Source organism: Fringilla coelebs (assembly GCF_963513975.1).
Source record: "Fringilla coelebs genome assembly, chromosome: 6".
Classification (NCBI taxonomy): Eukaryota; Metazoa; Chordata; class Aves; order Passeriformes; family Fringillidae; genus Fringilla; species Fringilla coelebs.
This window is the reverse complement of record NC_140034.1, coordinates 52,533,924-52,545,483: the sequence shown is the minus strand read 5'-3', so window position 1 is coordinate 52,545,483 and position 11,560 is coordinate 52,533,924. Positions and strand designations below refer to the sequence as shown.

The following is an 11,560-nucleotide window of genomic DNA, read 5'->3' as shown; positions in this document are numbered from 1 at the left end:
GAGTCATGGAATCACAGATTCCCAGACTGGTTTGAGCTGGAAGGGACTTTAAAGACCATCCAGTTCCACCCCCTGCCATGGGTGGAACATTTTCCACTAGACCAGACAAGGAAAGGAGTTCAGCTTGCAGCTTTTCTGGTACTTAATTCTTAAAATGTGTGAGATTTTCACCTCTGTTTTTAAAACACAGCTGTCCAGGCCATAACACCCTTCCTGTTGAATGTCAGTCCCCAAACCCAAAAGGAGATGTGTGGTTTCAGACATTTTGCTGAGTTTCTGAGACTGTCAGTGACAAACCATTATGAGAACCCAGTGAACGAGACAGAGATGGATTTATAAGTATAACTTAACTATTTTAATAACTCTTGTACAGTGCATGGTTATATCATTGTCTCCTTCGCTCAGTTACATCAATGTACAGTACTTTATAGCAGTGTCTGCAGGCAGTACAAACAGAACAGACGCACAGCTCAGTCGCATGGAAATTTGTAAAAGTGACCTCTGTGATAAGGTCTGCTGAGATATTTGTTTTGGGAAGTGCTCCTGTGGCTCCCAGCATTACAGAGCTGTCGTGTACACTCCTATTAAAATCCCAGATAACTGTAATACTCTGTGATTTGCTTTCCTCTACACTCCACTAGAAGGTGGGGTGTTTCCTAACTCATCATTTATTTTTATTTTCATTTTAGAAACTTTTTCACCTCCTGTGCTTGCCATCCTGCTTCCCTTCTCCACCCTAATCCAGAGCCAGGGCTTCTCAGGAGGATTGTCCTCTTCATCCCTCCCTGACAAGGTGAGTGCTCTTCTCAGATCCCAGCAGGGCTGTGACTAAACCCAGGATCCCCCCCTGCCTGCACCCTGATTCTGCTGGTGCCAGTAGTGTCCTCTTTCAAATGAAGAAAACAGATTATCCATCGGAGACAGGAATAAAGCCAAAACTGAGGTGCACCGGTGCTCTCAGATTCAGACACGAGTTCCCCAACGCTGTGTTAAAGCTTTTTCCATTAAATTTGCAAGGACAGACACAAATTTGGGCAAAGACTCAGCAGTGCTGAGAGAGAAAACCCAACTGTCCCTGGGCTGTGGGCAGCTCTGGAGCTGTGTTTGCTTCACTGCTTTGCAATCAGGTTGGTCTGTCAGTTAAATAGAGATAGAAATGCAATGTGCCAAACTTGCTGTGGATAGGAACTATGCTGCTTGCTTGAGTTTTGAAATTGGGAGTAAATTTTGGAAGCATAATCACTAATTCTGCCTCTAGGGAGAAAGATTTTCCTCACCCCCTATTTACAGATTGTTATATATAAATGCACATAACTTTATGAAGGAAAACAGGAAGTCAAGAGCAACACCCTGCGCTAAATTAGATGGTTTTTTTTCCTTGTGCCCATTTATTTGGAGTTAAACCTGCCTTTCCCAGTGTGCTTTGGGGTTTCAGCTATTTGGGAATAATTTCAGCTTTTTACAGTGAAAATGTGAAGGTGGGATGAGTGACCAACACCCTGGGAAGGGCTGTGGGCGTGCCTGGGACGGGAGCAAATGGTCAGGGCTTATCTTCTGGTTTGAGGCCGGGTTTGGCAGCACCACAACATTCCAGTGCAGGATCAGTGGCCCAGGGAAGGGCTGCACAGCTGCCCTGAGCCCAGGCCTGTGCATCAGCAGCAGTGGGCAGGTGGAGCTCACCTATGTCCGCATTCAGATCCCTTTGTTTGTCACTCCTGCTCGTTTCTGGGCTCTGAGAGCTCATCTCAGCTGCTCAGAGACAGCACTATCTGGTCTGTGGATTTAAGGAGGCAGCCAGACTTTGGGAATGTGTGTTGCCATTCCAGCCTTGTCCAGTGAGGGGGCACAGGGGGACAGGAAGTTGTCACAGGGCTGTGCTCATGGGCTGCAGGGGACACCTGCACTGAGGAGGAAAGGGAAATGGGGCTGCCTGTGGCTGCCCAGAGGGGTCCTTACTCCCCATCCCTGGAAGTGTCCAAGGCCAGGCTGGACAGGATTTGAACAGCTTGGGCTTGGGAAAGGCGTCCCTGCCTGTGATGGGGGGTGGAACAGGATGAGCTTTAATGTCCTTTCCTTGAAGCCAAACCACTGCAGGGTTCCAAAGCCTTGTTCCCGTGGTGCAGGGGCCAGGCCCTGAGGCTGGCCCCTCCTGAGCTGTGTGCCAGGCCTGCTCTGCCAGCGAGGGGTGGGAGCAGGGACAGCCCTCGGAGAAAAGCTCTGGGGGTCTTTGTTTGAATCCAGCCCTGGCCGTACATCCAGCCCCGTGGGAATCCTGCTCTGATCGCATGCACGGAAAATTTCAGTATAAAATATATAGTTATAAAAAAAATACTTCATGCAAAATTAAAACACCTTTCCCAGTGGGATATGGTCTTACTGTTAACCCTTCCCAACAGTGTTCAAGGAATTGTCACTCTGATGGCAGCTGGCCCCCAAGGGGAGCTCTGCTGCCTCCGGCCTGGGCCGGGAATTGTTGCTTTCATTCCCTTTTTTTCTGCACTACTTAGGGCTAAGAGCTGAAATAAAGCAGAGAGACTTTAATTAGCAGAATCAATCCTTTCCTGGCGGCGCTTCATGATTTCCAGGAGCTCTGACTCCCCTCTGCTTTTCTGGAATGGAAACAAAACAGGAAGTTTGGATTTGAACTTCAAGCTGTAGTTAAATTGCAGTATTTAATGAATGCTGTGGGAGTAGAGCTAGTTTCAAAGGGATAGGTGATATCAGTGAAAAGCAGATTAATTAGTGGAAACAGGGGGATCTTATGGATTTGGGGCCTTTTAGCTTAAAAGACACTTCAGAATTTTTACATGTGTTTTATTGCTTGTGTAGGTTTGGTTGCATTTTTTTCCCCCAATTGTGTTTATTAAAATGCCTGTTCAATGAGCTATCTGACACTGCTGGTACAGCCCCCCCATTCCAGCAGGAATTATCCAGGAAAACACTTACCTCCAGCTGGTTTTTCTCCACCGTGATCTTGCTGTACACTCTGTTTCCCTCATCACCACACACCTTCTTCAGCTCCTCTCTGTTGAGGGAGAAGAGCTGAGCTCCAGTGAGAATGCCCAGGTGTTCCACGGTCCTGAGGAGACACAAAGTGGGAGAGGATGGTTGTGCTGCACATGGCCTCGTGCCAGAGGTGTGGAGTGGGAGATGGGAGGCTGGGAGCTGCACTGGGGGCACATCACAGGGCCCTGGGGCTGTGCCAGGGTGGCAGCTGTGATTCCAGTGGCATTTCAGGCCGTGGGTTTAGTTTGTGGATTATTTTGCTCCAAGGAAATGTTTATAGGAAAGAAAGGGAGTGAGTTGGGGCTCTGAACATCCTGGTTATTGAGCCTGGATTTAATGGGGTTGAAATCTAATTTGCAACACAGGCTCTGTAGGTTAATCCCAGTGACTTGTCCCAGGTGAGATGGTGCCAGCAGCCTCCCCAGCTCCTTCTCCAGGGAAGGACAAGCATTTCATGTGGCAATAGAGCAAATCTTACTCTTTGCTGAATGACTTGGCCTCCAGCCAGGCTTTGACTTCTTCAGTGCTGAATTCAAAGGTGAGGGGCACAAAAACTTGCTGAGGCTTTTCCACTTTGAAATTCCTTTGGGGAGGCTGAATTTTATTGTTTGTGATCTTCTTTAGCAGCTCGTCGTTCAGCTCATCCATTTGGTGAATAAGTTCTGTAGAAACAGGTAGAGAATGAAATCAAATCTTCGGTCAAAAATCCCATTACATGTGTTTATGGGGAAATTGTAAGGAAAATGGGGGTGTGGCTCAGCAATTTTATTTAGTCTGTAAATACAGCCCAGGAAAGGGCTTACTTTTGTATTTTAGTCTAAAGAACAAGCTTAGGAGCTCTGTTGGAGCAATAGAGTGACTGATGATGATGGCACCTTCAGAACACCATCAGGAACAAATGTGTACAGGGAGATCTCTGTGGTTTTGGAGGCTGGAGGCCCCTAGAGGGGAGTGGGGGATCTCCCCTATCCCCCTGAGCCAAGAGTCTCCCTTCAGTTTTTGAAACCTCACTTTCTCTTTGGCAGAAACTGATTTCTGCAGTTCTTCTGCAGGATGAAGGAGAGGAGGGATCGCAGAATCCCAGCCGAGGGATCTAAAAAGCTGCTTTATGGTTTCTTGCAGTGTGACTGGGGAGAGAACCTCACTTTCACCTGTTTTGTGAACAAATTTACAGTGGGACCAGTTGTTTCTCATGTTTCTAACTCACCCTGTTCCTCCTGCCCCATTCAAAGGACATAAAACCCCTCAACACCCTCCAGCTCCTGCTCCGGTGTGCTCAGAGGTGTAAACAGATCTGGCAGAGTCTGTGGTCCCAGTGGTGCTCTCAAGTGGTGACAAGGGACAGGTCTCATTCCCTGAAGGTTGATGTTGGTATTGGGGTTCTGCTTCAGCTTGTCATCTTCCTGGGTTTGAGTTATTTAGTTCCCTTTAGGCTGGTGAAATAAGGGAACTGCCCTAGCTCCTGTGAGGCAGCAGAGGTTGGGGGGATGGACTGTGAGAACCATGTTCCCATTTTCCTGTGCCCCTGTGTTGCTGTTTATTTTCCTCCCATCACCTGATGTGGAAGGACAGATCTGTGAGGATCTACAATTGGAGAGCTGGGATTGAGACCTTTTCAGTCCTCTCTGCTACTTCTAGTCAGTGATTTGCTGATCCCAGAGCTCCAGGTTCTGCTTCACAGCGGAACAGAAGTGGCAGGAAGCACAAACTGGGAGTAAGGAACACATCTCATGATGAGATGTGCTTGAAGGTCCCTGTGATTCTGGGAAAACTCCAGTGACACTTCATCCAGTGTCACTTTCCCCATGAAACTCCTGAGGACTGTGGAGAATAACTTGGTGTTATGAACATATTTGTGTCCAGCAGGGGATGAGCAGGGCACAACAGGGAGTTGTTGTCCTCCCTCCTCACTGTGGTTAAGATGGGCCCGATGTGTTTGAGCTGAGGAGGTGAGCCAGCCCAGCACAGACAGTCTGTTCCAGCTTTGGATTTGAGCAAAGCCCCGTGTCACTGCTCACACATCACCAGGGAAAAAGGAGTTGGTGCTGGCTGCTAGCCTGAGCTCTCTCCTGCCCCTGGGAAGGGGAGGGGACACACCTTTTCCCAGGAGCGGTCACGTACCTCCAGGATTTCATCCTTCAGCACCGAGAGCTCGTTGGCGTTTCGTGCAGTGAAATCGTAGCGGATTTTGGCAAATCTCCTGGGCACAGCCACTCCCTGGGCCTTGAAATTCCTGCAGGAGAGAAAACCTGGAGTTTTAGTGGAGGCCTATCTGATAGTGGAACCAAATGTGGGTTCACTGGTGGAACAGGAGTGATGGTGGCCAGGAGTTTGCATTTGGAGAGGCAGAGTCCCTCTGCTCCTCTTTTGAGGAAGATTTTCAGCCCTTTTTTCAGTGCAATCCCTTGGGGCTGGGAACAAGCAAGCAAACCAAAGCTGTTGGGGTTTGATATGGGACCTTCCTGGGGAGTGTGAGGTAGCTCTTGGAAGGGTGGAAGGAAATGGTGCTTTAGGGCCTGGGGGGCTGACACACAGCGGGACCCAAAGGCTCTGATTGCGAGTGCCAGGAAAGATGAGGTGTGAAACCTTCCCTGTCCTGCCCAGTGGAAACAACTGCTCCAGATGCCACAGCAGGGAGCAGCTGAGGGAAGGAGAATTGAAAATCCAAGCAGGCAGAACCCACTGGAAATCTGTGGGGTTTTTATCAGGCAATGCTGAGCTGAATTCTGCAAGTTCCCAGGAAAAGTGAGTTTGGATGTTTCTATGCTAAGATGTATTTGGGCACAGGGGAAGAGAAATGCATTTATGTGTTAGCTTGGGACACCAGAATATACGGTTTTCAAAGTTGAATTGGCTTTTTGTTTGAAGAGAAACAAAATGAATATGGTAGACTGTTGAAAATGGTGAAAAAGTGGAATGAAAGGTTCTTTTTTACCCAAATAGAAAAGTTTTGCTTTGTTTTGTTTTGTTTTGTGTTGCCTGGCTTAGAGAAATTTAGCAGATCTCATCTTTTTCTTCTTCAGCTGAGTGAAATGCTATCTTTTCAATGAAAAAAACATTTGCTGTATGGAAAAACAGTCTTGCCTTGTGAAAGGACAGGTAGGAACAATTTTAATGCACTTCCCAGGGATCTTTCTGCTTACGAAATGTAACCTGCACAGGTTCCTGATGTCATATTCACAGGTTCTCCTTCAGTTTAGGTTGAGCTGTTGTAACTCAGGGCAAACAGTGCTTCTAGCACTTCCAGCAGCTCTGTTTTTCCCTTTCTGACCTACTGAGCTTGGCCAGTGGTTTGAAATCCATGTACTGAGGAAGCTCAGTTCTTTGTGCACCTGTAAAATCTGGCATTAGAAATTGAGCCCCTTATGCTTAGTTTCAATTAATTTTCCTGCCCTCATTAGCTGTGTTAGGTGGTCAGAAGGAGGTTGAAGCCACTAATTTAGTGCTGGATACCACAACAGTGGTTGCAGGGTTGTCTTTAGCTTATGTGCTTTGGGACAGCTCCTGGTCTGGTTATACCCCTGTGGAACATTTCAGTTGTAATTCCACAGTGGGGGAGAGCTTGAAGGAGTCAAACTGAATCCAGCAGGCCAGGGAGGGCGAGCTGCCTTTTCCCAGCAGTGCCCTGAAGGCCAGGAGGGGAACAGAATCCCAGTTAGGTTGGAATTCCTTCTTCTGTGGCTTTCCAGAAGGTAACTGAGTCAGGAGGGAGGAGTTTGAGGCCAGTGTGTGCTTTGTGTGCACCTGGACTGTGCAAGGGGACCTATGCTGAAGGTTGTGCTCCAGCTGGGGCTTTCAGGGCACTTCAATGCAGCCAAGAGCCGAGGTGTAAATAACTGTAGTACTGAGGGGTGGCTCTTTGTGCTAATTTGGGGTCTCCTGGCTGGAGAACTTGTTCAGGCTACTCTGAAAAGAGCAAGAGCACAGCGGGAAAAATGTCTGTCCCAGGGCTGTCATCCTGGCAGATTAAAAATTCACTTGCAAGTTTTTTTTTTCTGGTGTGTTATCCATAAGGAAAATTTGCTGTTGAGGGCGTGGAAAGCAGGTAAACAGGTACAACACCTATCCCAGGAGAAGGGAGACCTCTCCCTCTCCCTCTCCCTCTCCCTCTCCCTCTCCCTCTCCCTCTCCCTCTCCCTCTCCCTCTCCCTCTCCCTCTCCCTCTCCCTCTCCCTCTCCCTCTCCCTCTCCCTCGTGAGGTTTTTCCCAACCTCACCAAGAAAACTGGAATTGGAGAAGAGAAACAATCCTCCTCCTTTCCCTGCTCCACACTGTATCTGTACCACTTGATGTTCCTACCAGGGCTCAGTACAGCAGAATCTTGGTGGCCACAGTTGGGAACTTTGCAAATTGGAAGCAAAGCTGAAGGGTTTGTCCACCAAGAGAAGCGGTGATTTATAAACCAAAGCAGAGTGATATTCCACACAAGGGATTTGGGATTGGTGATGGTCCCAGTCCATCATCTTTCTGTTCATTTTCTTTTGGATGCTGCAGCCTGTTGGGCTGGAGGAGTTGTTCCTTTACATTTCTGTTTAATTTTCTGTATTCTGTTAATTCTCCATGGAAATCTGCTTTTAATAAAAAGGCTCCTGAGGATATTGATGATGTCCCAGTTCCTGGGATTCACAGGTGTGTGTTCAGACCAAGGATTGTTCTGGCTGGCAGAAGCTGCACCAATCTCCCAGGAATCTCAGTCTGGGTTTGTCTGTTCTCCCAATTCTCCTCAGTTTGGGGTGCAGTGCAGCCCTGCCCTGTGGATCTCCTAGAAGAGTTTCGGGGTTAAAAAGGTTCTTTCCTATTCTGCAATATTTCTCTAGAATTCAATTAAAAGGAATAAATCTGTATCAATATGGTTTTAAGTGGTTCATTTGCATCGATTAATTAAAGCAGATCATTGAGAAGGGGCTTGAGCACCCCTTGGTTGGAGCTGGCAGTTCTTCTTTGTTGTCTCTTCATTGTTTGAATTTAATTTAATTATTTCTTAAGCAATTTCTACAGTTAAGATACACAGTGAGAAGAACAGCATTGCTTCCCGGCTGGACTGGGAAAGCCAAGTGTAATTCCTTGGAGAGATTCAGGGGATGGGGAGCTGAGCCTCAGGCTGGGTTTTGGCAGCAGGAATTGGGTGAGGAGGGGAGAGGGGAGATCCCCCAAAATTGGTTAAAGCCAGTTCTGCTGGGTTTGGGTGCTCCCACCCCAAAAAAGGATCCTGGTTAAAGGGGGGTTGAGGAAGCAGCGGGATGAGCTGGGGGGGCTGTGCTGGAACCCCCAACCCCTGGCCAGGAATGCTGGGCAGTGCCAGGTCCACAGGGACACTACGGAGGGGCTGTGCTGGGACCCCCAAATTCCAGCCAGGAATGCTGGGTGCTGCCAGACCTTCGGGACACTGCTTTATCCAGAGATTTCCCATTATGTTCTCCCGTGCTCAGCACCTGGCATTCCATTGGTGTCCCACGGGCTGGAAATCCCATAGGAACAGCTGGAATCGCAGCCGATCACACAGAAGCCAGTTCGGGAGTGGAAACGAGCCGTTCCACAGATGTATTTTTCCCAATGTGTTTTAATTTAAAGCAGAACATCGCCCGCCCCTCCCATCTACCTCGGCCCCATAGCCTTTATTTTTGGGGTTTCTCTATGAGAATTATCTGCCCACGCCGGCTAAAAAATTCCAAAAATATTCCTCCGGCGCTGCGGGGATCGGCGGGGTTTGGAGGGTTCCGGGGCCGGCCGCGGCGGGACCGCGCCCGGAGCCCCGGCGGGGCCGCAGCCGGAGCAGGAGCGGCAGTGCCGGGCTCGGCCCCAGCGCCCGTCCCGGAGCGGCTCCTCCCGCCCGCGGCGAGCCCGGTCCCCATCCCAGCCCCAGTCCCGGCCCGGTCCTCCGGCCCCGGGCCCCTCAGCAGACACGGGCGGGACCCGGGACATGGCCGGGAGCAGCCCCGGTTCGGCCCAGCTGTGGGGGGCGGGCCCGGCCCAGGTGAGAGGGGCGAGGCCGCGAGCGATGGTCCCGCCCCCATCGCGGGCAGGCGGGGCCCGGGGTGGGCCCAGGGCTCGGTGAGGCGGGGCCGGGGTGGGGCCGGGGCTCGGTGAGGCGGGGCCGGGGTGGGGCCGGGGCTCGGTGAGGCGGGGCCGGGCCCTGCTCAGGTGCGCGGGGCCCCAGCGCGGCTGCGCGGGGCGGGGCCGACGTCATTTAATGCCCGGAAATCGCCGCCAGCGCCATTTGCTCACTCCGAGCGCGGTGCTAGTGGGGGTTCTCGGTCCGCGCTCCCCAGGAGCTTCGGGCTCCCCTTCTGTCCCGCCCTCTTCCCCTCCTTCCTTCTCCCCGTGCTCCCCGGCTTTCTCCCCCTTTCCCCCTCTTCCCTCTCTCCCCCAAACCCTCTCCGTCTTTCTCCCCAAACCCTGCACTCCTTACTCTTCTGTCCCTACCCGGTTAATCCCTCCTATTAATCCCTCTCTGCGTCCTCTGTCCACGTTCCTTCTCTTCCCTTTCTGGACTTACCCTTCTCCTCCCGCTTTCCTCCGCACCCCGACCCCCCTCCCTACTCCTCCATCTCCATTTCTCCTCTCTCCCCGTCCTCCGTCCCCCTGTCCCTCTTTCCCCCACAGCCGCGGGGCACGGGCGCCGCCGGAGAATAAAGCCCAGAGGGCCGGAGCCGGCGCCCCTCGGTGTCCCTGGAGCCCCCACACGGGGCCGGACCCGCTCGGCGGGTGCCCCCATTCCGGTCCAATACAGCGCCCGACAGCGCCGGGGTTCGGCTGTCCCTACATCACACTGGGGGTCCCCGGGGCGGGGGGTGAGGGGGATGGGGGGATTTGGCCAGGGCCCCCTCCTCCGGAGGGGGTCCCGGGGGGGAGGGGAGTTGGGGGAGTAGGGCCCCCTCCGGCGGAGGGGGTCCCTGGGACGGGGGCGGGGCGGGCCCCGTCCGGAGGAGGGGTGCGAGGGAGGGGGCGGGGCGGAGGGGGCGACCCCCCCCTCCAGTCCCCGCCCTCTCCTCCGGAAGGGGCTCGGCCCGGCCCCCCCCCCCCCCCCCCCAGGGACCCCCTCCTCCGGATCGGGGCCCCGGGGGGAGGGAGAGGGGCGGGTGGGAGGGAAGCAGAGGGGGGGGTCACGTCGCTCTGCAGCGTGAACGGACATAGCGGTCGCACACAGACACCACCGGACAGACAGACGTTCTCTCCCGTTCTGCCCCCCACCTCCCTCCCCCCGGACCCCGGTCCGGAGGAGGGGGCGTCCCGGGGAGGGGGCCGGGCCGAGGCCCGTGTGGAGGAGAGGGCGGGGACTGGAGATGGGAGTGCCCTCTTCCCCGCACCCCCTCCTCCGGACGGGGCCCGCCCCGCCCCCCTCCCAGGGACCCCCTCCGCCGGAGGGGGCCGTACCCCCCCAACCCCCCTCCCCCCTGCCCCCCAGGACCTCCTCCGGAGGAGGGGGCCCTGCCCAAATCCCCCCCGCCCCCCGCACCCCCCTCCCCGGGGACCCCCAGTGTGATGTAGGGACAGCCGAACCCCGGCGCTGTCGGGCGCTGTATTGGACCAGAATGGGGGCACCCGCCGAGCGGGTCCGGCCCCGTGTGGGGGCTCCAGGGACACCGAGGGGCGCCGGCTCCGGCCCTCTGAGCTTTATTCTCCGGCGCCCCGAGCCCCGCGGCTGCGGGGGAAAGAGGGACAGGGGGACAGAGGGGCTGATCGGGGTGGGTCAAGGATGGAGGGCGGGTGGGGGGTCGGGGTGTGCAGGGGAGCAGGGAGGGGGGACAGGAGCAGGCGGGGTGGCGGGGGCAGGACGGGCGGAGGATGGAGGACGAGGATGGAGCACAGGTGGGGGGGATCAAGGTGGAGACGGGAAAAGAGGAAGGAGAACAGGGGGAGGGTGAAGAGGAGGAATGGAGAAGGAAAAAGAGGGAGGGCGAATTGGGGGGAAGGGAAGGAGGATGAGGAGCAGGTGGGAGCCGGGCTGGGGAGAGAAGGAAGTGTGGAGGGAGGCGGAGTAGGGTAGGGGTGTGTAGGGGGATAGGAAGGGTAGGGGGGACCGGCCCGGGAGGGACCGGCCCGGGGGGGAGGGAGGGCTAGGGGGGAGAGTGTAGGGGGTGAGGGAGAGGAGGAAGTGAAGGAGAGAGGAGAGGTATAAAGAAAAAGAGGTAATACGAAGCGTAAAGAAAAAGAAAAAAAAAAAAAAAGAAATATGGAGCCCGCGCGGAAACAACCCACCCCTCCAAGCATCGAGGGGGCAAATGGCGGCGGCCGCGATTCCCGGGGTTTAAATCCTCTCGGTCCCGCCCCGCGCAGCCGCTCTGGGGCCCCGCGCACCTGAGCCGGCCCCGCCCCTCACACCTGAGCCGGCCCCGCCCCGCCCGCGCCCGTAAATCCCGGCGGATCCGCGCCCGCTCTATTTTGTGCGGTGGATGTTCATCCCGGGATGCGGCGGGGCCGTCACGCGGAGCCCCAGACCGGGGGTTGCTCTCGGTGCTGCGCGGAGCTCGAGGCGCTGAGGTGGGGCCAGGACCTGGGCCCGGGGATTCGGGTCCGGGTCCTGCTGGTGCCTGCTGGGGATCCTGGGCCGAGC

General features: G+C 54.3%; 1 protein-coding gene across 1 annotated transcript; it reads right to left on the bottom strand.

The window, feature by feature from the left end:
• Positions 1-1,669: 1,669 nt before the first annotated feature.
• Positions 1,670-8,450, bottom strand: LOC311155493 (epidermal growth factor receptor kinase substrate 8-like protein 2; the record flags this gene model as incomplete). The annotated part of the gene is made up of 6 exons (XM_084208717.1): positions 1,670-2,609; positions 2,947-3,079; positions 3,485-3,668; positions 4,842-4,947; positions 5,128-5,239; positions 8,383-8,450. The coding sequence occupies 6 exons, from the start codon at positions 8,448-8,450 to the stop codon at positions 2,538-2,540; spliced, it is 675 nt and encodes a 224-aa protein (XP_084064843.1). The 3' UTR covers positions 1,670-2,537.
• Between the last annotated feature and the right edge of the window lie 3,110 nt (positions 8,451-11,560).